The 27,148-nt window shown below is 35.7% G+C and overlaps 2 protein-coding genes across 7 annotated transcripts in view; one reads left to right on the top strand and one right to left on the bottom strand.

Annotated features, from left to right (window-relative positions):
• FRRS1 (ferric chelate reductase 1) overlaps positions 1-21,403 on the top strand; it is a 45,695-nt gene extending 24,292 nt beyond the window's left edge. The window contains exons 9-17 of one of the 5 annotated variants that reach the window (XM_074319323.2): positions 5,646-5,759; positions 7,088-7,200; positions 8,816-8,902; positions 10,919-11,016; positions 11,266-11,324; positions 12,195-12,338; positions 13,464-13,525; positions 13,604-13,726; positions 21,277-21,403. In XM_074319323.2, coding sequence (XP_074175424.2) covers positions 5,646-5,759; positions 7,088-7,200; positions 8,816-8,902; positions 10,919-11,016; positions 11,266-11,324; positions 12,195-12,338; positions 13,464-13,525; positions 13,604-13,696 — 770 coding nt within the window. In that variant the 3' untranslated portion in view covers positions 13,697-13,726; positions 21,277-21,403. Of the gene's footprint in view, positions 1-5,645; positions 5,760-7,087; positions 7,201-8,815; positions 8,903-10,918; positions 11,017-11,265; positions 11,325-12,194; positions 12,339-13,463; positions 13,526-13,603; positions 14,465-14,602; positions 14,739-16,344; positions 16,467-21,276 lie in introns of those variants that run through there. The other 4 variants (XM_074319324.2, XM_074319322.2, XM_019747063.3 and 1 more) reach the window with 4 other exon arrangements.
• Positions 21,404-24,057: 2,654 nt separating this feature from the next.
• The window catches only part of PALMD (palmdelphin), a 47,540-nt gene continuing 44,449 nt past the window's right edge, over positions 24,058-27,148 (bottom strand). For both annotated transcript variants that reach the window (XM_019747046.3, XM_019747047.3), the window contains one exon: positions 24,058-24,521. In XM_019747046.3, the coding sequence (XP_019602605.3) occupies positions 24,478-24,521 (44 nt within the window). In that variant the 3' untranslated portion in view covers positions 24,058-24,477. The remainder of the gene's footprint in view (positions 24,522-27,148) is intronic.

Here is a 27,148-nt window from a genome sequence, read left to right as displayed (position 1 = left end):
ATTTTTAATGAGGAAAAGGTCAAATATTTGTGTTTTTAAACAGATACCACTAAAGTGCAGATAATTATGTTGTTGTTATTATTACTTAGCAGTATACATTACATGTATCTCATTTATTTTTCACAGAGTCTTTATAAATGGATTTTATATTGCCCATTTTAGAGATAAGGAAGCCTGACCCTAGAAAGGCTAAATAACTTGTTCAAAGTCAAACAAGTAGCAGAGTCAGGAAATAACTGGTCTGTTCCAATTACAAACGGTGTGCCCTTTCTATTAATACCATACCAAACTTCTTCCTTTGGTGCCCAGCGTGTATTATAGGTGCTCCAAAAATGATACTGACTCAGATTGATTTCTTAAATTGCCAGGGGATGTAACAATTTGCATTTATACTTTTAAAAATGTTATACTTTAAAAGAAAAGCAATTTCATTTAAACGGATGAATTCTGTTGTATAATAAATTGTGTGTGTGTATGTGTGTGTGTGTGTGTGTGTGTGTGTGTGTGTGTGTGTGTGTGTGTTGTATGGCAATGCCCCAGATTTCATCTTAGGTTGGCATTGTAGAAATTGGAACATTTTCTGATAGAAAGGTTTTAAGTAATAATTCTAACATTCCTTCAGTAAAACCTAGTTCATGGATAATACATATGAAGAATAGAGCATTTTTAATGTCTCTATCCTGCTGAAATTGCTGTGTTGATGGCATGGTAGGTAGGGAGAATCTCTCTACCTTGTCTTTTGTGGTATTTCTCAAAGTGTGGGGCTCAAACAGCCTGCTTCAGAACCACCTGGAGTGACTGTCAAAATGCTCATCCCTGACCTGCATCTCAGACCCACTGAATCTCTGTTGTTTGTACTTGGAGTCTGCATTTGTAACAAGAACCCCAGGTAATTATACTGTGGTTTGATAACTTGCTGCTCTAGGACAGGGTTCTCCCAACTAAGATGTACACATTGTAGGGCAGTCCAGGGGATAGAGGAAACACTGCTAGAACTTTGTATTCTGATTTGTTTTATCTTGTTAAAAATTTCTATTTTAATATATTTTACAATGTTCATAATGGATTACAACCATAGTACATGAATATGTTTTTTAATAAAATATATATCAGGGCACAGACTCATTTTTTAAAACTGGTGGAGTGCAAAGCAAAACCAAACCAAACCTCAAGAAACCTCGACATTGATGTTTCAGGAAATTCACTCTCCAGCTTTTTTGGATTGGGGAGCAAAGTACAATAACTGCATAAATCATTGCTTCGTCTGTTACATATTATGTTATATATATATGTATGTATGTGTGTACCATTTGTATGTTACATTCTGCTTAAACGCACTGAAACGTTGTGAGGTTGAAACCATTTTTCATTGCAAGCATATGATTTCTGTAACCCATATAAATGTAAAATGTACCCAATTTCAGTAAAATCCATTTAAAACCTTATTTCTTTTTTTTTTAAATTAAAGTTTATTGGGTTGACAATTGTTAGTAAAGTTACATAGATTTCAGGTGTACAGTTCTGTATTATATCATCTATAAATCCCATTGTGTGTTCACTGAAACCTTATTTCTAACTGCTGTTTTACCCCCAGAATGCTGACATTGTCCTACAGTGAAATAAGCAGTCATGTGAAGTGCTGAGTGTTTGAACAGAAAGATAGAACTCATTTGGCTTGAATAAGTAATTTACAATTAGGAAATCTACCAATTTAAATAATTGACAAAGTTGAGACCCTGTTATTATATGACCTGTTATTTTAACAATTTAGGAATACCATAGGTCACATAATGCTAAACACTCAACTTTCCTTAGAGAGAACTTTAAAATTATAATGGAGTCGTACAAGGGAATTCCAGAATTATAATGGACTTCTGCTTTGATGAAAGTTAAGTTCATGCTTGGTCCATGCTCTGTAAGTGAATCAAAGTTTAATAACATTTTCTTCCAAATTGACTCAGGCTGTTGGGAATGTAGTCTGATTTTTCTTTCATCACTGCTACTCTACTAATGCAGTATTTTATTTTTTTTTTATTATTCGGTGCCTTTCTTGTCATTTTCAATAGTTTTCTTTATCCTTTTCTTTTTGATATTTTTATAGCTGCTGATAGTGTTTCTTCTTCACACTCTGTTCTCTAGATATTTGTTACATGAAACTCTTCTCATTTTCTGCTTTATTTCTGATCTTCTCTGTTATATAACAAGCCATATATAATATTTGCCAATTGAATAACCAGGTGTCCTAACACCATTTTTTGAATAGTTCATTTTATCTCCACTACTTCAAAAGGCTCTTTATCATATACTAAAAAAAGCCTCTTTATCATTTACTATCAGTACATTAAACAACTTGCTAGTTTATACTTTCATTGATCAATTTGCCTGCGTTGGTTAAAATTACTATAGCATTATCATGGGTTGTGAATTTTGATAGAACATGATTCTTGTCCCAGCATTCTTTTTCCTGAATTCTTGCCTCTTAGTTGTATATCTGTTCTTCTAGATTAACTTTAGACATAATTTGTCAAATTTCATTAAAAATCCTATTGGAGTTGTGATTGGAATTGCAATGAAATTTTAGATTAATTTGGAGCATAACTGACATCTTTGCAATCATGATTCTTCCTATCCAAGAATAAATTAGGGTATTCCATTTATTCAGATCCTGGGATTTTCTTTATATCTTATATAGGGCTAATATATTTTTTGTTACTTTGTTCATAGGTATTTTATAGATTTCTAAAACAAAATTGTGAATGGGATTATTTTTCTTAAGTTTTCTAAACTTGATGGTGTATAGGTAACTTATTGATTTTTGAATGTTTACCTTGAATATAGCGACCTAGTTTTCCAATTAATTATCTTGGATTTTCTAGATAAACATCATATCTTGTGCAAATAATAACAGGGTTAATAGCTCTTATTTTCTTCCTTGTCTTGAGGTATTGTTTACTTCTCCTAGAAAAATGTGGAACGGCAGTGCTGATATGGCAAACATACTTGTCTTGTTCCTGATTTTGATGCGAATGCTCCTTCTTAGTCAGTGTTGTGTCATGTTTGCTGTATTTTTCTGGTGGATATTTTTTATCGTGTTTAGGATATGTTCTTCTATTCCTAACTTCACAAACAGTCCATGTGATGAATATGTGCTGGATTTCATCTAATGTCTTTCAGGAAGATGTTGAAAAGGTATTTTATCATTACTTTCATAGATTTTTGAATGGTGAACAATGCTCACCTGGGATAAACCTTGGTTGGTCAGATTTTATTTAATACACAGTTGATTTGATTCACTAATATTTTATTTAAGCTTTTTGCATTTATATTTATAAATTATTTTGATCTATGGTGTGGGATTGTGTGTTTGGTGTGTGTATCATGCCTGCCTAGTTATGGCTTCAGTGTTACGCTAATCTTATAGAATAAACTCTAGAAGAGTTTAAATAAATAAAAACTTTAAGTTAAAATAAAAAAAATGGCATAGTAGAACTCAACTGTATAACCACATAGTCTGAGCCTTTAGGGATGGAAATATTTGACTAATTGAAAAAAAATTCTTCTATTGTTATTACTCTCCAGAGTTACTGCTACTTCTTTGATCACTTTTTGTAATTCTAGATTTTCCCAGAAATTTATTTACTTCATTTAGATTTTGAAATATTTTTAATGGACTTAAAATTGTATATAGCATTTATGTATACTTTTTTTAAAATATTGGTCATTTTTTTAAAAAAAGATTTTATTGGGGGAGGGGAACAGGACTTTATTGGGGAATAGTGTGTATTTCCAAGCCTTTTTTTCAAGTCAAGTTGTTGTCCTTTCAGTCTTAGTTGTGGAGGGCGCAGCTCATCTCCAGGTCCAGTTCCCATTTCTAGTTGCCGGGGGCAAAGCCCACCGTCTCGCAACTCAAGGAATTGAACTGGCAACCTTGTGGTTGAGAGCCCGTGCTCCAACCAACTGAGCCATCTGGGAGGCAGCTCAGCTCAAGGTGCCTTGTTCAATCTTAGTTGCAGGAGGCGGAGCCCACCATCCCTTGCAGGACTGGAGGAGTTGAACTGGCAACCTTGTGGTTGAGAGTCCACTGGCCCATGTGGGAATCGAACCAGCAGCCTTCAGAGTTAGGAGCATAGAGGTGTAACCGCCTGAGCCACTGGGCCGGCCCCCATTTATGTATACTTTTAAAGAATATCTTCTGTATCAGCAGCTGTGTCACCCTTTTCATGTCTAATATTGTTTGTGATATAATTTTTCATCTTGTGCTTAGACTTGCCCAAAACTCAACCGATTTCATTGGCTTTTTACAGGCTTGTTTTTTCTGATTTTTAGACTTACTAGTTTGTTAATTTCTAGTTTTATTTTTAATCAGTCTTCCTTTCTGGTTTCCTGAGTTATATTTTGTTGGTTTAAATGCATCTTGAATTGAATGATTACTTCAGTGCTTTACATATATTTTTTTAAGGAAATGCTTTTAAGATGATAAAAACTTCTGAATAGAACCTTGATTGCATCACATGAGTTTTGATGTTAAGTGTCTTTATTGTTATTCATTTTTAAGATTTATTTTAGTTTTGATTTCCTATTTAACCCAAGGGTTACTTAGAAGAGTGGTGTTATAAATATCTAGGCGGACCATTATTTTCTAGCTTTTTGTTGTTAATTTTTAATTTTGTTGCGTTTTGGATAGAAAATATAACTTGCATTCTGAAAAATTATTTCTTTTTGGAAATTACTGAGATGTAGTCTGTGGTCTAATACTTATTTTTGTTTGGGATAAAGATTCATATGTACTCGTATCTGTTATACCAAATTTCTCAATTATTTTTATTCCTTTTGACATGTATTCTAATAATAATGTGTTCCATAATTTGTTTACATATCCAAATGATGGATATTTAGCTTGTTTAAATTTCTTTCTTTGTCGTCACACAAAAAGCTTCTGTCAACATTCTTGTACATATATCTTTGGGTAAAAGTGACTATGTCTGTAGGGTAGATTTCCAGAATGAACACATACACATACTCACATACACAAACTAATTAGAATAATTCTACATATTTACAGATTTAAATTTGTACGTAAAAATAATAATATAATAATACATTCTCAATTTATTTACATCACTGTTCTTTGGGATTTTGGTTTCTTAGTCAAACCCAGTCCAAATTGACCATATTCCAAATTATACAGCATCAAAATGTTTCTGTTTGTCTTTTACCCACCCCTTTCACCCAAGCCCAATTTCTGTTAGTTTAATCTAGGATTCTAGATTTTTTTTCACATGTATTCTCTTTCAAGAATTATATTTGACATTTTTAATGATTTGTGATCATATTAACAGTAATTATTTTGACTTGACATTGTTTAACTTATCTCGCATACTACCATTTATTTTTAACCATAACGTCTCCATTTCTAGTCTTCATTTTGATTCATCTCTTGGTTTGCTAAATTATTTAATATTTTCCAAGAAGTTCACATGCCTCTGCATAGATATTTATGTTGCTTTTACATAAGAACAGCACCTGTGTTGATATTTATTAATTTTTTATTACCTTAAGAAATTTTGTTTCCATGCCATACCATTGTCTTTCCATTCATTCTCTCCTGAGGAAGTAATTCTTCATTATTTTTTTAAAAAACTCAGGTCGAATTTATAAGCATTCCCAGCAACCTTTGATTACATATGAAAAGCATGATGTGACAGACTATCCAAAGAACATAGGAGGATCCCGTTCTTTACTCCTCCTGAAGGCTCATGGTAAGTTACATGTGAAGTAGTATTACTGCTTTGTGGAATAACCTTACCTGAGGACTCAGTGCTGGCTGGAGAAATGGTGGTGAACATAATTTAGCAAATGTTCATAAATCTTCTTTGTTGAAACATTAACACTTGCAGGTAGCAGTATTTATGTTAATGATTGTTGATTTTTATTAAAAATGGAGACTAGAGATAATTCAGTGGTTTTTAACCATGGCTGTACGTTAAAATCACCAGGTGAGCTTTGAAGATATCTATAGTTTTAAAAAGTGCCCTCATTGTTTCTTAACTGTAGCCAGGCTTGACTATCACTGGGTTAATTAATTTAACTTTTATGAGACCTTAATTATGCTATTTATTAAAACAAACACTAATAAAAGACTAGTCTGTGATTTTCATTGTTTATCAGTAGTTGGGCTTCAAAGGTACCGTTTGTTGTCGAAGAACTGATCAAGGTACAAGTATTTGTTGGTATACCAAGTACTCAGTGCTATACTTACTATCATATACTGTACTTAAAATAATGAAAGAAACCAAGTTGGAAGAGCTGTAGCCTAAAAAGAAGGCTCTAACCTGCTTTGGTTCTACAGATGAAGTTGATTCCATTTGAAATGTAGCCCAGCTTATTGTTGAAGAGGTGGGATTTAAAAGTAGAGGAATAATGTCGTGTATGCAATACAATTTAAAATATTAGTATTTTTGGCAACTTTCCTTATTTGGTATATTTTCTTTATATAGTATTATCCATTCTAGTAGTTTCAATAAATGTTATCATAGTTAAACTTGAAAATAACTTTATTGCTGCTAGTTTGTTTACTAGTAGCTCCACTTTGAAAGTAATTGGATTCAGAAATAATGTACTTATTTGTTTTTTATTGTTTTTTGGAGTGAGATGTGAGACGATTCTGAGAACTGCAGGCTGCATTAGTACAATGGTTAAGAGCGTAGTTGCTCGAGCCGTATTGGGTTCGAATTCGGACTTTGTAACCTTGGCCGAGTTACTAAACTTCTCTATGCCTTAGTTTCCCCTCCAGCTAAACTGGAATAATGACTGTAACCATTTCATAGGATTGCTGTAAAGATCAATTAGATTAATACATATAAAACACTTAGAGACAGTGCTTGGCACACAGTAGGAGCTTTGAAAGTGTTAGCTGTTAGACGTAATAGTGGTGGTGGTAAAAGCTGTGATATGTAGGGTGTTTTTAGGCTATGCTTATATCAGTTGAATGTATTTTACTTGTTTATATTTCCTAACATTGGGCTTGGTCATTTTAAAACAGCTTAATTAGTTTGTGGTAACATCTATTGTATTTTCTTACTGGTAGGTGCCTTAATGTTTGTGGCATGGATGACTACTGTTAGCATAGGTGTAATCATTGCCCGATTCTTCAAACCTGTTTGGTCAAAGTCTCTCTTTGGTGAATCAGCTTGGTTTCAGGTAGGTGGGAGAAAACGTTTAATGCAATTTCCATATTATTTGAGCACTTCAACATGGAAATATATAAAGCATGTGGGTTTCTTTCCCTTTTTTTGTGGTTATAGTCATAATTTTGGAATCCTAATAATTTCTTCTTTTTGCCCTTTGGCTTCCTAACCAATTGAGAACAGGCACAAGTACTTGATGGAGATCAAAATAGACACAGCTTTATGAAAAATCAGGATGAACTGAAAAATGTGCCAGGACCATGTGCATCCCGTTGTAACATACACTTTGGGACCCAAATGATCCTGACTTACATGTCTAGTTACGGAAGGAGAGCCTGGAAGAGCATTCACCCACTGCACTGAATATAGGCCTAGGAAGGCAGGAGAGCAGAAGAAAGAGAGTGGGTAGTTACTGCATTTCTAAGCATGGATCTGTCCGCTGGTTGGTGGACGGGCCAATAAATGTCAGACTATCCCTAGCTCACCAATCAAGATCACCTATCTCCTATGTGGGTGGGAAGAGAAACTAGAAGTATTTCTTCTCATGGTGCTCCTTTGCATGTGACGAGCACCATGAAGAGGCAGTATCTTAATAGAAACATGAACAAGAATTAAGAAGTACCCCTCAAAACAGAGCAAAACAAACCTTATCTTTCATGTGTCATGGAGAAACTTGCACATATGGTGGAAGGTCAGTAAATAAGTGTTGAGATACAATGTGCATGTCTGCTTGTAGAAAAAAAAATACTGCTTATTGGAACAGCTTTTGACTTTATAAGAGGGTATTCTTAAAACTTCATGTTCATATAAATTTGTAGCTTTTAAGATTGACACTAGCTAACCTCTTTTCTCACTATTGGCTGGCAGGTCAGTCTGCTTTATTTGTTCTCACTACTGCTACCTGCCTTGCTATTATCTGTCTTGATTCTGCACCCCCTACCCCCATTTGCTCCTGTGGTTATTCCCAACTGGAAAATTCTTTATGTCCTCTCTCTACCAATTAAAATCCTCCACTACCTTTAAAACTATGATGTCTATATGTCACACACACACACACACACACACACACACACACACGCACACAGTGAGTTTATATCCTACTTTCCCTGGTATAAGCTTGGTTTACATGAGTTTTTCTGGCATAATCAATTAACAGTGCCCATTTTCACTCTAAATGTTCTGATTTGGACAATGAGTTATACATTTCATGTGTTTCTCTTATCTACTTAGTTATACCCCAAGCTCCTCAGGTGACAGTATTTTCTGTTTCCTTGCTGTCTCCTTGTATGTGGTATAGCTGTGTGCTTGGTGGTAGAACTCAAAAAATATCTTTGGAAGGAAGTGATGGACTTGGCAAGTAAGTGTGCTCTGTGTGTGAAATACCCAGTCCTGCCTCTCTGTGCCGGTGAAGTCTTGGCAACTGCTTTTGAATGATGAGGATGGCAACTTAGGTGTTTCTTTAAAGCTCAGTGATACACTAAGATTGTTTTCAACTGAACACAAACTGTGATTAGATGTCAATTGAATGCATGCCATCAGAAAATCTAGTGATCTTTCCCCATTGTAACACCAACTCCTCTTGCTTCCGTAGTTAACTCTCTTCTCACTTTGTCATTTCACCCTTGCAGGTGCATCGAATGCTCATGTTAACTACTTCTGTCCTCACCTGCCTTGCGTTCATTCTGCCTTTCATTTACAGAGGAGGCTGGAGTTGGGTAAGTATATCTTCAACAGGATTTTTTGTATAAATTCATTTGATGTCAAAGGAGATTGCTGTTTTATTCTCAAATGATGGTTAAAAAGATATTTCTGCATGTATCCCTCTTTTTTTTTTTTTTTAAATCATCTGATGACTTTTTACATGATTGGGGGCAGGGATGGAGTGAGCGTGTCAGTGCAGATTACTTGGTATTGCAATGTGTTTTTAGGCTGGTTCAAATGTTATGTATATTTTATGTAGCTTAGTGAGTTTTCTCAATATAGAGTGCTGAAAATTCAAGGAACATGAACATTATAGGCGGTTTTCTCTAACTAATACTATGATTACCACAAGCTAACATTAGTTGCCTTCCTATGTGACCAGCTGTGCTAATTGATTTACATGTGTTTTCAAACTTGAACCTCAAAGGATTATTAATAATAATCCCATGTCACAAAGGAAGAAACTGAGGCTTATTCTCAAGTGTTTATCTCCAACTTGGACCTCACCCCAGGCTTGAGACTCACACATTCAACTGTCTACCCAGGAGCCCAACTTGCCTGTCTGAGATATCTCAAAATTAATGTGTCCAAAATGGAATTCTGATCCTTTTTCTCAGTCTTGCTTCACCTGCTGCTAACCCCATATGAGCTGTTGGCAGTTCCCTTCTTAGGCTAAAACCTTGGAATAATCTTTAACTCTGCTCTCTTGCACACCACATGTCACATCCATCAGGAAATCCCATTGACTCTACATTTAAAACAAAATACTTCTTACCATCACTGATAGTACTGTGTGGGTTTGAGCCACCGCCATTTTGCCTGGACCATTGTAGTAGGCACCTAATTGTTCTCTCCACCTCAACTCTGGCCCATGTATAATCTGTTTTCAACCAGGAAGGCAGAGTGATTTAAAAAAAAATGTAAATCATGTCATGTCATTCCTGTGCCCCAAACTGGTTTCTCTGATGACTCTCAATTTTACTCAAGGTTAAAGCCAAAGCCCTTCCAATGACCTCCATGATTTGGCTCCCAGGTACTCTCTGAACTGATATTCTCCTCTCCTTAGCTCGTAGCTCATTTCATTTCACCCTGGCCTGATGCCAGGCATGCTCCTGCTTCATAGTCTTTGCAAACATTCCTTTTGCCTTGGTTCTACCTCCTTCGCTCCCTCACCTTCTTCAAGTCTTTGCTCAAATAATAGCTTCTCAGAGAGCCCGGCCCTGCTCTATTTTTTCCCATAGCTCTCTTTACTGTATGTCATATCATATGATTTATTCATTATATTTTTTCTCTGTCTGACTTCCCACACTAGTATGTAAGCTCTGTGTATGTTCACTAGTGCATCTGAAGCACCCAGAACAGTTTCTGGTACATAGTAGGTTCTCAGTAAATATTTATTGAATGAATGAATAAGGCTTATCAAAAATAAGTGATGTACTAAGGTCACAGCCTGTGCTTGCATTACACTCTCCCAACTTTATAGCCAGTCAGAATTTGATGTCAAAATTTAATATTTCAGTTTGGGCTGTTGCTATAAGAACTCAGGGAAACACGGAGGTCTAAACAAATAATTACAATACATTGGGATGGTTGCTTCTGACATGTGGGTACAGACTAATCCTAGGTAGGCTGTCATCTAACATCATAACAGCAGAGAGGCAGCATCTGTACATGGATTCCACCCCCACCATTTGCACACTGGGTGGCCGTGGACACCTTGCTTTGTATCGCTGAATCTCAGTTCTTCCATTTGTAAAAGTGGTTATTCATAAGCCACTGTGAAGCTTCATAGTGAGCCTTAGTGATAACATGTGTAAAGTATGTACCTGGTATAAAGTAGATGCTCAATGCTTGGTACCTGTCATCATCATCATCATCATCATCATCATCATCATCATCACTATCATCGTCATCAAATGTTTGAAGCTACAGAAAAACATTAAGAATACATATATGTGTATTATTTCTAACTTGAAGATTTAAATTGATGGATGAGAGTGAGACCATTAAGATGATGTAACTTTGTTCAGCATGCAGGTTACCATCCATACCTTGGTTGTATAGTGATGAGTTTGGCAGTTCTTCAGCCTCTTCTGGCAGCCTTCAGGCCACCTCTACATAATCAAAGGTACTTATAGCCTTTATTTATAAATGCTACTAATGTGGATATCAGTAGTTGGTGAACTAATCCGTTTTTAAGTGGAAACATTTGCATTTTATAAAATTCAGTGATAAATTCTATTTACTTAAAAGGCTTTAAGAATTTCAGATATCTAATTCCTAGGCAATAAGGGAAATTGAACGCTTTTTATTCTCTTAGGAATTAATTGTAGTTCCATCACTTTTAAGAATACTGACTGCTTCTTTATTTTGGTAGAAGGCAAATGTTTAACTGGACTCATTGGGGTATGGGAACAGCTGCTAGAATAATAGCAGGTAAGTAATTGTGATGCCACTTAGTCATATATAATTGCTGGCTGTTCATATTGCAAGTTGTAATTTGGCTTAAATGATTTTTAGATGCATTAGTAATTGGAGTAATTGGTTGTTGAGGAGAAATCAGCCTTAAACATTGAAATCCAGAAAGTAATTTCTAGAGGTAACTATTTAAGTCATTATTTCAGTTTTAAGCTTAAGGTTGTAAAATGACTTTAAAACTCTTCTTTTAAGATGTGTGTGTGTGTGTGTGTGTGTGTGTGTGTGTGTGTATAAATGCTAAACGTAGCATTTACGTTTGCAAGCAGAATAAACTATGCTGGCAGCCAAATATTTAAGTAGTTCAAGTTGAGGGTCATTTGTGAGTTGGGCTAAGGGCCCAGCCCTCTGTCTCCAGTTCCTTTCCACAGGGGTGGTGCCATCCAGGGAAGGGTGGTTTGTAAAAGTGAAGTATGACTTTCCAATATATTTTTATGCCTTACATAATAAAAACCTAAGCTGGTTCCTCCTCTCCTCGCGTTTCTATAACCTATGGGGTTCTTTGTGAAAAGGGGAGTACGGTCATCTGTGGTTTCCATAAGTTCCTCCCTTTTTACATTGCAGACTTAAAACTTTTTGGAAAATTTAGATGCCTCTTTTTTAACAGTTGGTAGATCATAATTATAATTTCCCATCATACCCTTTCTAGTCTAATAGTAAGACTAGAAAAAAAAGACTAAATTATTTGGTCTTAAAATTAGTCTAATTCATCTCATAAACTCTTTTAATGTGTTTTACTTGATATAATACACACACATATACACACACTCACAACTACCTTCCTTGGTGGTGACTACATTTGAACATATATATTTTTTCTTATAAACATAGTGGCAGCAATGTTCCTGGGAATGGATTTACCAGGATTGACTCTTCCTAGCCCATGGAAAACTTATGCAATGACTGGATTTGTAGCCTGGCATGTTGGGACTGAGATTATTCTGGAGATTCATTCTTACCGACTCTCTCGCAAAGGTAACCTGGTCAAAAGCCATGTTATGTAGAATCACTTTTATATAAACTGTTGGCATATAATTAGTTTCTTGATTCTAATGTTTGAATATTACATGGTAGCTCACTAAGCATTTCTGTTGTGATTAGTCAGTCACTAGTAGAAATTGTGGACATTTCTTGCCTCTGTTTTTTATATTCATTAATGTTAGAAAAATGGTGAGTGAAATATAAGAGGAAGATTTTAGGGTTTAGAGAAGAAGTCTTCATTATACATACTTTTTACTTTACATGTTGGTCTGACTTGGAGCCAGTATACATAGAGAATCTTAAATGCCTGGAGCTGAGAGAACCCTACTACAGAGTAAGGAGAGATGGTCAAAATCAACACAAGGCAGAGCTGCAGACAAATTTGATAAATTTGACAAACTTACTGTGTGCTATCACTTAGGTTGCTGTATACATCAGATATAACAATCTAGCGAATTAGGTAGGAAAGACTTACTTTGCCTGAGCTCTCTGGTGGCAAGGTCCATTTTGGTCTGAGTGTCAGGCAGGGCACCATAGCCATTAGGGGCAGAGAAATTAGTAGAGAATGGGTGACATTTTAAACTAGTGTGGATTTCAGGCTAAGTGTCCTTTGTGGCCTATCTAGTTTTCATAACCCCCTAAATGATAAATAAAGGTGGCTTTCTAAAAACAAAACCTCTCTGTTGTCTAGTGTATATGTTGTGAATTTAGGAGCGGGGGCAGCTTTTAGGAGCTGAGCAGTAAATATCTGTGCTGCCATTTTTGGTTCTTGATAGGAATACGTACATGGGACTTTTGATGGCCACCCAACTGCGGCTTGCTGTTTAAAATACATATGTATTTAAAAACTTTGATTGTTAGGAATTTGATATGGTGTTTATTGACTAGAAAAAGGGAGCATATTTTAAGTCCCTTGACAAGTGTATGCTATAGCCAGCTTGTCCCAATTTGTGAGAGCCTTAAATACTCAGGAAGTTTGCAATATTTGGTAGCTTGAATGGGAGAATATATATCCTAGAAATCAGCAAATGCTACAAATCAGGGCTTTTTTTTTTTTTTGAGAATTAGTTTACCTGTATACCCACTGGCCTTATAAACTTACCTTTTTGTTCTTGACAGTTGAAATATTGGATGATGCTAGAATTCAGATCTTTCAGTCATTTACTGGAGCTGAAGCAGAAGTAAGTCCTTTTTTTATTTATTGACAAAAGCCTTAATGATAGTACTTTCTTTCTCTCATATGTCAATCTTTCTTTCAGGGTCATGCTTTTAAAAAGGCAGTGTTAGCAATTTATGTCTGTGGGAATGTGACTTTTCTCATCATATTCTTATCTGCAATCAACCAACTATGAGCAAGCACAGACCTTACTGTTGCAGACCAGGTAATAATTATCATCAAGCCAAAGAAACTTGAAGCCTAAACTGACTGCCTGGAGCATATTCATGAATTCTAATTTGGAAGACCAGGTCATGTCTATAGAGGAATTGGGAAGTCTGGTCTTTAGAGATCAATATTCAAAGGGTCCTGTGGACTATAAAGTGATGTCAAGCCTGTATGTGTAATTTGGAGTCTTAAAGGGAAGGGAGTACTTACTAGAGGAGAACTGACTCACATATTTGTATGCAGAGATTTTTAAGAATGTTAGCATTTAAGAAAGTAAACAACTTTTTGGAACACAAAGAATGTCATTAGGATTGAAAGGAGATTAAAAGAAATATAGTATTTTGGACTACAAAGGTGCTGTGGTAAAGAAAACATTTATTTTTACTAGTTTATTTCAATAGTCTTTCTTAGGAGTTTTTGAGAAACTACATTTTCCAGGCCAATTTTTGGGACATTTCCCTTGCTTTATGTATTTTGTTGCTCCTCTAGTAAAGGGAGAAACAGGACTGACCCTACTGTAGGTTTTGTTAACATTTAAATAAATTATGAATATTATAATTTCTATGAAATGCAAGTGTGCATCTTTTGCTTAAAAACTGTCTTTATATATTCAGCAATAGAGCTGGAATGGCATTTTATGTTTTAATTGTTTTGACAATAAGATTTAAGTCTAATAGCCTTTGGAAATTGTAGACTTGCATTTCAAAATTAATAAAACTCACCCTTGTGAACCTAAGTTATTCTCTTTTTTTGTGTTAATAAAATAATATGGGTGGTTCTGTTCTGCTAGAAGTTCCTGATGCTCTAATGAATTAGAATAATCAGTGTTATTTTCCTTCCTATTGAAGTAATTTATCTTCTATTTTATGGCCAGGTCTCATATTTGCTATGAAGACTTATAGCCAGTGGGTGGCGCCATAATACCAAAGTACTGCTTTGTTCCTGTTTCCTTGTGCTGTGATTCATTTTCAGTATTTAATTAATACCCCAAAAAGGCATTTTCCTTAAAATCCACCAACTCTTAATTTTAATTTGAAAAAAATGCTGCCTTTTTTAGGCAGAATTTGTAGATGTCGGGGTTATAGGTTAGAAACTGAAATTAAGGACCAGTGTTTTTATTTTTTCATTTCATTTTTGTTTGTTTTCTGAGCAAGAGTATTTGTAACAATTGTTTGATATTTCCCTTTATATTCCCCTGACCTTGTGATAAATGAATACGACTATCTAAAGCAAAAAAACAAGCAAAACTAAACATTTTTGAAATAGAAAATTTAGGGAGGCATAATATTTTCTGTAGGTGTTCTCTTTGATTATGTTGTGGTTTCTGCTTGGTCCAAGGACGTAATTTGTATCTGATGTAAATAACAGACTCAGCCATGTATCCTACATCTTTTGCTGGGGAAAATAATATGCAAATTTGTTTTTCTTCTTTATAGTGGTGTTTATCATAAGTAGCTTGGGTTGACTTGTGAATTTTCTGTATTCATGTTCTATTAAGTGCCAGGCTACTTACAGTCTAAACTTTCCTTTCGAATGTATTAAAAAAATTTTTTTTTCAGTATAGAAAATTAAATGTATGCTAAGATAATTTCCTCTAATTTTCAATTAGAAGGGGCTTAAGGTTTAATACATTTCTCTTGATAAATTATATTCTCTACATGACAAGGAAAAAGTCTTTTAAGGAGAAAGATGGACCTTGGTGTGTTTGGTTTTTAAATATGTGAACTTGCTGGATTTCCAGTGCTGAGGCTAAGATATTTTAACTTTTTCACTGATTCATCTGTTGGCACTATTTTGATATATCATCAATTGATGTAGAGTTGTCCAAAGAAGTCTTTGTCATTTAATCTTAATAGACCAAACCTTTTCAGTAATACAAAATTATGATTGTTCTGGTTATGAGTGGTTGATATCCACAAATTGAAAATACCCATTCTGCACTTTTCTCAATTTTTCTCCTTGTTTTTGTAATAAACAATCTGGGTGGTTTTTTTTTAAAACATATTTCTTTTGATAGGAATAATTGTTAAACTAAATGCCTTTATATCTTCAGCAATGTTGCCCCAAACAGTGAGCAAAATCATGTTTTCAGATGGATTCCTCTATAAAATAAAAATAAGTATCAATTTTTGGAAAAAATGAAGTAAATTCTAGAAAATTGTGGTTGAGGTAGCATTCATAACTGAGACCTTTTTGTTTTTATTATTTTCTGCTCTGTGCGCATCAATCTTAAGTGCACAGGTAGCCTATAGCATAAGTTATTTGAATAAAGGAATCATATTCGCCTACTTGGCTTGTGTTAGGATTTTGACTCTGATGTGTATTAAGTGATATTCATCCTTTCTACATCCTGCCCCAGTCCAGGATGCAGTGGCAGCAGGAAAAGACAAATGTAGTAGATGCCAGCTAGGAAACTCTAGGGGCACATGTAGCTTTTGGCTGAAATTCTGTTTATCTGTATACTCTGATGAACCAAGGGGGGAATAAAGAACAAAGGTCCTTGTTTCAGATAATCCATTATAGATGGGAATGAAAGAAAGGTTTCTTGTAAGCTCTTTTCAAATCTGATTAGGATGCACACTGTCCCTATCCACATCCTGCTTCTTCCTTGCCCAGCTCCCGCCAGGATCATCTCTGCACCCAGGTCACTGATGGTCATCTGCCTGGAATGCCCTTTTTGTTCCTCTCTTCCTGGAAAAAGCTAGTTTATCAAGTTCTGGCTCAAGATCATCCTGTCCTTGCAGCTTTCCATGACACTCTCTCCCACATGGATCGCTACTTGTCTTGACCATCCTTATAAGTGGAGTGGTGGTGGACTGGGAAACAACTGATTCTGTACATTAAAAAGGGACTGGGAGTTTAGGACTGGTGTTGGAAGACCTGAGTGTGCACGTTTGATTTACAAGTTGCATGTCCTTGGGCAAGACACTTATATTCTCAGACTCATTTCTTCACCTATAAAGCCTATCTCACAAGGCGTTTGTAAGGAAAGAATGAAGTGATACCAACAAAAGGTACTTGGTCCATGTTGTTGATCCTATTTCCTGAATTGATTATAGTGTTGCATTTTAGCAGTTTTAATATATAAAATGTGTATTTTTTATTTTATAAAGAATTTGATGTTCACCTTGAAGACTATGTTAAGTAAAATAGCTGCACAAAAGAACAACTGTTGTCTGATTTTTATTTATTTGAGCTACCTAGACAAGTCAAATTCATAGAGATAGAAAGTAGAATGGTGATTTATAGGGGCTGGGGAGAGGAAGGAAGAGAGAGTTACTGCTGAATGGGTTCTGGAGATTGACAGTGGTGATGCTTGAACAACACTGACTGTATTTAATGCACAGAATTGTACACTTAGAAATGGTGAAAATGGCAAATTTTGTATTATGCAAATTTTACCACCATTAAAAATAGGAAAAAAAATTGATGTTCATAGCAACGCTATTCATAATAGGCAAATGATGGAAACAGACCACATGTCCATCAACAGATAATGGATAAACGAACTGTGGTACATCCATACAGTGGTATATTTTTCAGCCATAAATAGGAATGAAGTACTGGGACATGCTATAATGGGGATGAATTTTCAAAAATATTATGCTAAGTGAAAGAAGTGAGACATTAAAGTAACATATTATGATGCCATTTATATGAAATATCCAGAATAGGTAAATCCATAGAGACAAGCAGAGTGATAGTTGCCAGAGGCTTGGGGTATTGGGAGGAGGGAATGGAAAGGAAATGCATAATTATATAACATTTTATTTTGGGGTGACGAAAATGTTTTGAAGATAGACAGAAGTGATACTCGTACAAAATTGTGAATGTAAGAAATGCCACTGAATTGTCCACTTTAAAATGGTTATTTTATGTTTTGTGAATTTCACCTCAATAAAACAAATATTGGTCTTATTACTGCTCTTGGATTATGCTTTTGGGTGGAAGGATCTGGGGATTTTGCTGAGCTTAAACTTGGTTATCAGCTTAATTTCTTATTTTGTTATCAAAGAAGTGAATGTAATTTTATATTATGCCTGGTCATATACCTCTGGTTTAGGGAAGAGAAATTTCTTGAAGTTTCTAGAGCATATCTTTAGAAGTATGTAAAAGACATTGTGTTGTATGTTGGGTTTCCTGTAAGGATCTAAACAAATTTTTTGATTTCCGATCACATACTTATATATAGTAATTAAACTCTTGGGATAAGAGTTTGCAGTCTAATCCAATTAATTGCATGCTAAAACAAAAGAAGCAACATTTATTGGAGAAAAATAAGAGAATCCAGTATTTTTATAACCTAGTATTTTATGATGTACAGGTAACAATCCAAAATTATTCATATGTGAAGAACCAAAAAACTCTGACCCATTCTCCAAAGTAAGTGTTGGCAAACTTTCACTAACGGGTCTGATAGGATATGTTTTAGCCTTTTGTGGAGCATGGTGGCCTCTGTAGCATAATCTTTTCTTTCTCTCTTTCTTTTCTTTTCTTTTTTTTTTTTATACAACCCTTCGAAAATGTAAGAAAGCATTCTTAGCTTGTGGGCTATACAAAAAAAACAGGCTGTTGGATGGATTTGGCCTGTGGGCCATAGCTTATCAACCCTTGCTATAAAGAAAGAACAATCAGTGGAGAACAACCCTTGAGATTTCTTAGATGATTAGATTCAGGAAATAGGATTTTAAAGCATCTATTATAACTATTCTCAGTGATATAAAATAAAATATGCTTGCTATAAATAAAAAGATTTAGGGAAGAGAATTTTCCTTAAGAGAAATAAAAAGGTGCATAGACGTGGAAACAATACAATTGAACCATATAGAATTGGAGAGCTGAGAAAATATTTGAAAAAATTCACTGGGTAGATTAATATTAGAATGGAGATGACAGAAAGCCAATGAACTTGAAGATTGATAAATAGAAATGACTTATTTGAAGAAAAGAAAAATTTTGGAAAAGTATTAAGCAGAATCTCAGAGACCTATTAAATGATAAAATATTTTGGTATTATCTCAGAAGGAGAAGAGAATCTCTGAAAATAATGACTAGAAAAATCCCCAAATTTGATAAAATTTGATAACTACTGATTCATGATGCAGGAAAACATCTCAAACAGGAAAATATCAAGATAGTCATGCTTATGCAAGTCAGAGTCAATCTCTTGAAAGCAAAACAATACAGAGCAAATCTTGAAAGGAGAAACAGAAAAATTAAACATTACATGCAGAGGAATGATTTGATTAACATCTGACTTCTCATAAGAATCTATGGAGGCCAGAGGGAGTGGAATAACACTTTTAAAGTGCTGACAGAGCAAGAAATGTCAACAAAAATTCTATACAAAGAAAAAATATCCTTCAAGAATGAGAGCAGATATGAAGACATTTTTGGGTGAAAGACATCTAAGAATTTGCACTATAAAGAATATGCACTACAAAAAATGCAAAGGGAAGTTCTCCAGGCTGAAGAGAAGTGATAGTGAATGGGAACACAGATCCTCAAAGAAATGAACACTCAAAATGGTAAATAATTGGTCAATATAAAACTTTTTTCAAAATTTTCTACTTAAATTCTTTTTTTTTAAAGATTTTATTGGAGAAGGGGAACAGGAGTTTATTGGGGAACAGTGTGTACTTCCAGGACTTTTTTCCAAGTCAAGTTGTTGTCCTTTCAATCTTAGTTGTGGTGGGTGCCGTTCAGCTTCAAGTTGTCCTTTCAGTCTTAGTTGTGGAGGGAGCAGCTCAGCTCCAGGTCTAGTTGCCATTGCTAGTTGCAGGGGGCGGAGCCCACCATCCCTTGCGGGACTCAAGGAGTTGAACTGGCAACCCTGTGGTTGAGAGCCCACTGGCCCATGTGGGAATTGAACCGGCAGCCTTCGGAGTTAGGAGCATGGAGCTCCAACTACCTGAGCCACTGGGCTGACCCTCTACTTAAATTCTTAATAAATATGTCTGTTTAAGCAAAAAAAAAAAAAAAAAAAAAAAAAGATCTACATTGTTTTGTGGGGTTTATATTGTATGTACATGTAATACATATAACAAGTTAGCATTAAGGATGGGAAGGATAATGGACCTGCATAGTTGCAAGATGCCTGCATTTTATGTTGTAAAGTTACACTATGCTAGTTCTAAGTGACAAGTATCAAGTTCTAATGTGAAAAGTTAAGGATGTATTTTGTAATGCCTAGAGGCGAAAAAGCTATATGGAGATATGTGTGTATGTATATATATACATATATATCTATATGAACAATTGACAGAGTTCTAAATTACTTAATTTATTAAAAAAGCAAGAAAGGAAAAATAAAATAAAAAAAACGGGGACCAAATAAAAAACAAATAATAAAATGGTGGGCCAAAATTCGATTACATTAACAAATATATTAAACATTAGTATATTACATACTCCAGTTAAAAGGCAGAGTGTCAGATAGGTAAAAAAGTAAAATCCAAAAATGATTTAAATATAAAGAGGCAGATAGTTTGAAAGTAAATGAATGGAAAAAGGTATATATGAAATAGTAAACATGAGAAGACTGAAATGTTTGTATTTATACCAGATAAATTTATTTTCAGCTAAAGAGTATTACCAGTAATAAAGAGAGACCTTTCTTAATGATTAAAGCATTAATTAATCAAGAATACATTGTAGTCATAAATATGTATGTGTCTAATAACAGCCATCAAAGCACATGAAAAAATTGAATTGATAGAATTAAAGAGAGGTACCCATTCATGATAAAAACCAATGTGGGCTAGAAGCGGATCTTCTCAAGTGATAAAGGCATCTAGGAAAAGCCTACAGCTAATATACTTAATGGTGAACAACTGGACAATTTCCCCTTAGGATAAAAGTGTCTGTTCTCACCACTTTGCATCAGCATTGCATTGGAGGTTTTGGCAAGGGCAATTAGGCAAGAAATAGAAATAAAAGACATCCAGATTGTAAAGAAAGAAGTAAAAACTATCACTTTTCACAGATGACATAATATATCAAAAATCCTAAGGAATCCAGTAAGTGACTGCTAGATGTAATAAATGACTTCAGCAAGGTTAAAGGATACAAAAATCAATATATACAAAAATCAATTGCATTTCCAAACACTAGCAGTGAAAAATCTGAAAGTAAAATTAAGCATTCACAATAGCATCAAAGAGAATAAAAAGGAATAGATTTAACCAAGGAGATGCAAAACTTGTACACTGAAAACTACAAAACGTTGAAAAGAACTAAAGAAAATCTAATAAAAAGACATGTCAAAGGTACATAGGGGCCTAGTGAAAGAGCTTTCAATGACTTAAGATGGAATAATTAAAAAAAACCTTTTAATAGTTCTTAAATGGTTTGTGGAATAATTAAAAAAAAACACTTAGTAGTTCTTAAATGGTTTGAATTTTTAAAAAAATTTTTATTGGGGAATGTTGGGGAACAGTGTGTTTTTCCAGGATTCATCAGCTCCGAGCTAAATCATTGTTTTTAATCTAGTTGCGGAGGGCACAGCTCAACTCCATGTCAAGTCACTGTGTTTTTTTTTCAATCTAGTGTGGAGGGCACAGCCCACCGGCCCACGTGGGAATTGAACTGGCGACCCGGGTGCCATGAGCACTGGGCTCTAACCAACTGAGCCAACTGGCGGCCCACCGGCAGCTCAATTTGAAGTCAAGCCGTTTGTTTTCACTGTAGTTGTGGAGGGCGCAGCTCACTGGCCCATGTGGGAACCGAACTGGCCATGTTGCTGCTATGAGCACCACGCTCTCACCAATTGAACCAACTGGCTGCCCCAAGATGGAATAATTTGAGCAACAAATTGTGTTGGGTAAACTCAAGTGTAGAGTAAACATCCATGAATCCAACTGATTTAAGTGAATGATTGAATAAATAAATGGAGGAGAATAGACAAATCTGTGCAGAGAGAATTTGAAATAATTTATGTGGATACTGTGTGCGTGTGGATTATGCATAGTGACTTCGTTCCAAAGCATAGAGTATAGAAAGAGGGGGAAAAAAATTACAGTGGAGCAACTTGACAAGCACTATGTCAGCCAGGTGACCCAGGTCAACATCAACAGTGATAAACCCTGTTGAAAGTATGTACTCTTGATATGTGATGAAAATGGCACTTTACCGCTGTGATCTTCCTCCCTCAAACTCCTGTTCCCAGCCTAATCTTGAGAGAAACATCAGACAATTTGCAATAGAGGGACATCCTACAAAATACCTGATGAGTAATTTTCAAAACTGTCAGGGTTTTCAAAATGAGGAAAGTCTGAAAAGCAATCACGAGGAGCCTAAGGAGACACGACAGCTAAATGTAATGTGGTTCTCTGTGTGGGATCCTGGGACAGAGAAAAGACATCAGGTGAAAACTAAGGAAATCAGAAAAACTATGAGACTAGTTAGGAATATATCACTCTTGTTTCATTAATTATAACAAGTGTGCCATACTAATGTAAGATGTTAATAGGAAACTGGGTGTGGGGTATATGGGAATTTTGTATTCTCAGTTTTTTTTTTTTTGTTAATCTAAAACTGTCCTTAAACATAATATTTAATATAATTAGCAGTGGCTGCAATGACCTTTGGGAGCGTGTGTCCCCTTATTTTGGGGGAGAAAATGGGGTCTCTGTATAAAGAATAGGTGCATTTTATTAGATGGAAACAGAGTTGCTTTTTAATTGCTTGAGCTTTCAAATATATGTTTGATAAATATGGAGCTGAGTAGAAAAACGGGTGGACTGTGCCCTTTTAATGCTTCCTCTTTATCTTCATCATTTAATGCTTCATCTTTAAATCCACCCTTGTAATCCTGACCCTGTGAACATCTCTCCTTTGCCAGCTGATGGAATGTTAGGTCTTGTCAATAAAGGGTGCTGGAGGGTTCCTGGAAGGCAATTGTGGCAACAAGACACCTCACTTTCGTTTTCTGGCTTTCCTTCTTTTTCATTGAGCACAGGAGCCAGTGGGTTGGTGTATGGACAGTCCAGTCTCACCACAGCAGCCCTACTGACTAGCTGCAGCTCCCCACTCAGGCCCCACTCTACCTACCTGATAGTTGATTCCACAGCAGTTCCAGCCTCACCCCCAAGCAAAAGACTAGCTCCAGCTTCCCACATCTTCTGGCCTTGCTGGGCCACTTCTACACGTCAGTGCTGTCCCATGCCCTCTCTCAAGAGGGCTAGATGAACCATCCAGATTCTGGCTCATGCCTGAGGCCAGCTGGTGTTTACACAGCCTCCCCTTGCAGACTATACCTTTTTCCTCTGAACTATTCATTCATTCATTCTTTAATTCATTCATTCATTGATTACGTACTAGGTGCCAGGCAGTGTTCTAAGAAACATTTGTGTACAAAAGACAAAACCAAAAATCAATGCATTAATCACAGGTACAAAAGAATGTGCATTTTGACAAGTCACGCTAAAGTCAGAGGCATGAAAAGCAGTGGGACCCTTGGACTTGGGACTGACGTGTTTGTGTGAAAGTGCCTCTGAAATTTGAATCTCCAGATTTCCCGGAACATTCCAGGCCAGCAAAGGGGCTCTTTCCTCCTACAGAACAACTGCCACTTGCCAACAAGTCATGTGGGGCTGGTGCCGTGCTGGTCAATGCTTGTCCTCATCAGGATATGTTTCTTTGACCTCTCATCACCTCCACAGCAGTAACTAACATAAGGTCTCACCATAGTCTCACCAGGGAAATTCAGTTTCTGCCCCGAAAGACTCGCGGGAACTGGATAATATGCACTGGCATGATCCAGGGAAGATGTGTGGGAGTAGATTTTGAGGGTGTTGGGTGGAGGGTGGTACAATAGGTAGAGTATGAGAGAATTGGCATCAGAGTATTCTTCCAATTAGGATTTAACATACTGGCATGAATACTTAGGAATGACATGCTGTATACTTCTCACTAAGTTTTAATATTAGGATTCTAACTTATTTACCAGAATTGTTTAAACATTAGACCAGGTTTGTGGTCTTTGAGAATATGGGGAGTCCTCCATACAACAGCCTTAGGTCATAGTCATCACACCATGGAGTTCACTCTGAACTGAATGAAAGAAAAGATGATATCTCCAGAAGAATGAACATGCCAGTCACCATCTGTAAAGCATGTACGCTATCAAGATAATCCAAATCCAGTCCCAAAATATGAGGATAATTATTGCATGCACCTTTTGGATGTATGCAAAGAGTTTGAAGTCTCTGCCAAATCAAGTGAATTGGCCTTTAGCAGGAGGCTGTAGTTGTTTTAAAGCCTTGTTAAAATGAGAAGACATGTTTACTTGTCAGATTTAAAGATGCATATTTCTGTGATGCGGTCCAATCGCTTTCTATGGTCTTTTATTTGTATTAGCAAAATTACAATGTCAGTTAATAGGATCTAGTCAGGCTATTTTAAATAACTTTATTCTTAAATTTAACAAGCTCTTATTAGAAATGCTTTGGTATCAATACAATAAAAATATGCTGTCCCAGCCCCCCCACCCACTGCCACTGAATCGTGTTAAGTAACTGGAAAATTTAAATATTTGTTCTCCCCAGCTTTTTTGGAATTCGTTTTACAAATAATGACTACTGCTTTTTCACATGGCTTAATATGGATATAATTATAATTTTTTGGATCTCAAAAAAACAAACAAACAAAAAAAACAAACCCAAAAAATCCCCCAAATATCCAGAAGAGAAAGTTGCAAACATTTCTTAGTTTCTTCTCCGAAGGATGTTTACGTAGATGGTACACCTCTCAGATAACCTTTTTCCCCAGCTTTGCCATTCTCATCCTTAAAGCTGCAAATTAAAGAAAATAATAGAGAGTTATTAAAAAAAGAAAAGCCTTTGTTTTCGTTCTAAATGACCATTTCATAGAATGCAGGAAAGTTTGAAACATACCTCAGATGATTTTATCCAACAATGTGAGCATTGTTTTAGTAGCACAAAAAGATAGTAGAAATAATAAGCTATGGTTAACTTAAGGCAGAAGCAGGTTGAGAACTAGAAGGAACCTATTTCTATAAAGATTAGAAAAATTAGTAGAGCAAACAGCACAAATTGAGTAAATACAGGATTAGTGCACAGTTTCACTATTAGCCATAGATAAATTCCCTCTAGGTCAATAACCGTTTGATGCGTATTTCTGAGCTATGCACTACTAAAAAAAAAAAAAGCATTGACACACACTCTAATTCATGGTTAGTTTATTTTTTAACTCATCAAAGTTGGTTATACCAAGGGGCTCTATCCTTGGATCTATATGACAAAAAGAAATTTCTTTATAGTGAAACAATGTGAACCAGTAATTAAGAGTTGGAGTAATTATGAAATATATTTGTCAGGATGTTATGAGTACTTTTAAATGAGAAATACATTTTTTTTTAGCATATTCCACTGCAAAAGGTATATTGGATTTAGAAACTGTTTTTAAAAATGTAGCTTTAGAATTCATAAGACTCTGATTTTCTGGTGTCATGCCCGTAATATTTATGATTTCAGAGTATAGCTGCCTCAGTCATGTTACAAAGTTGAGAGATGCTTTCAAGGCACTGATCATCACAGTCATGTGTAATATGGCCCATGAACCAGTTATTTAACTGATTGCAAAATTTTGTTTAATGAAAAAAATTAAAAAGGCAAGGCATGCTCTCTCATTTCTCAGCCATATATTAGTTGTCTATTAACAAATGAAAAGATCGTATCTATAAGAAGCTCTTTTTCACAAATATGGGAATGGGTAGGGATCCAGTACCGTAATAAGATCATGATCATTTTTATTGTCACTCTATTTATATGAAATGTTTTTATTTAAGTGAAACCAAAGAGCGTTATTTCCATTGGAACCTTAAGGGGAATGATCATTTCTAGTGGCAGGGTCAAGAATAGTCCCATTAGGACCAGCTGAGGGAATTTTATTTTCTCTGTAGCCAGGAGAATGGTCTCTTTTGCTGGGAGATGTTGCATGGTGAAACCTGAGGAGGTTTACTTCCACTGAAGGAGGTAAACTGAAGGCAGAAGGCAAGACTTTTTGGTTTTTCCTCTTGGATTTATGGACCTCTTTCTTGTCCATACCAAATAAGAGAGCAGGGGCAAAGATCATTTAAGAGACTTCTTAAAGGTCTTTTTAAAGGCGGGGTAAAGTCCTCATTCCTACAATTACTTCTCCACTTGAGTTTCAGTAAAGCAGGAACACGCTGTGTGCTGTGGACAATCAATGAAGTTCTTAAAGCATATCCTGGAAGTGCACATCCTCAGCAGTGGGGTAATCCAGTAACTCACTATCCCATTTCTTAAGGGGGGAAAAGAATTCTAGAGTGTTAGTCTGCTAGTCCTTTCTTTAGTACTATGGCAAATAGATGGTGTGAGTTTCAAGTAGATGTGTGGGGCCAGAGCATGTTGGCAATGGGAAGGTGCCTAGGTGTAGCAGCTATTAAACCTGGGCCAATACCTCTCCTTTTCATTTCTCCTTTCTGTTCTTCTCTGATCTCTACCTCCTCTCCCCATAGCAATTCAGACGCATAGTTTTGGCTGGTTGAGCTTGGTGGAAGAAAGCTTGCCTCTACTCTTAGCGTCCCTTGCTTCCTAGTGATTGCCACAGTTTCCCAATTTTTGCACCAAAAGCATGTGAATCCCCCAGAGCTGAGGTTCCCACTTCATCCTGAAATTCCACTGACATCTCTAAGAGGGGATAATGGAGCTGGAAGAAGTACAAGAACAGGTTGGTGAGGACAACCACAGAAAGCCAGCTGTCTAGTTGGTGGGGATAGTGGTGGAGTTCTAGTAAAAACTTACTGGTGGAAGTGTCTGGCATTGAGTTGTATCTTAGAACATGACCTTCTTATATTTACATTAGCAGATGCACATAACTTTGCCTAAATTTTCTTGTCATGTCTGACCCTGTTCAAAGTTTTGACTAAAAAAATCTTGTCTTTAGGGTCTCCAGCCTCCACCTTTTCCCATCTTTCTTCCTCTTTCATGCTCTTTTCCAAGTTAAAAATTGCTCTTAAATGGAGCTTTGAAAACAACATTTACCTTAAGAGAAAAAAGACCGACAATGAACTATTATACCTACCAGAAACATATTTAGTAGGGGACCTATCCCATACAAAAAGGAATTAACTGAAGTGGTGGATTTTCAACCATCAACAATAAGCACTTTTTGGGGGTGGGGGAGAAGCTCAACCTACTTGGTGCTTGTGAAATCCAGGTGCATAGGTGGCTATATATTCTATGTCAATATGATATACTTATTTTAAAAACCCATTAAAAAACATCAGCTCTGTAATTCATGTACTGAATTGGAAAACAGCAAAGTAAAACAATAGGATGAAAGGCAAGGAATTTGGAGCATTCTGTTTATAAGATGCTTTGATTGATAGTACAGAAATTTGTATTGTTACTTTGTCTGGAAGAAGTCTTCCTGT

Source organism: Rhinolophus sinicus, chromosome 7, assembly GCF_057876585.1.
Source record: "Rhinolophus sinicus isolate RSI-liver-muscle chromosome 7, RSI-T2T, whole genome shotgun sequence".
Taxonomy (NCBI): domain Eukaryota; kingdom Metazoa; phylum Chordata; class Mammalia; order Chiroptera; family Rhinolophidae; genus Rhinolophus; species Rhinolophus sinicus.
The sequence above is the reverse complement of the archived record's forward strand: the minus strand, read 5'-3'. Positions and strand labels throughout refer to the sequence as shown.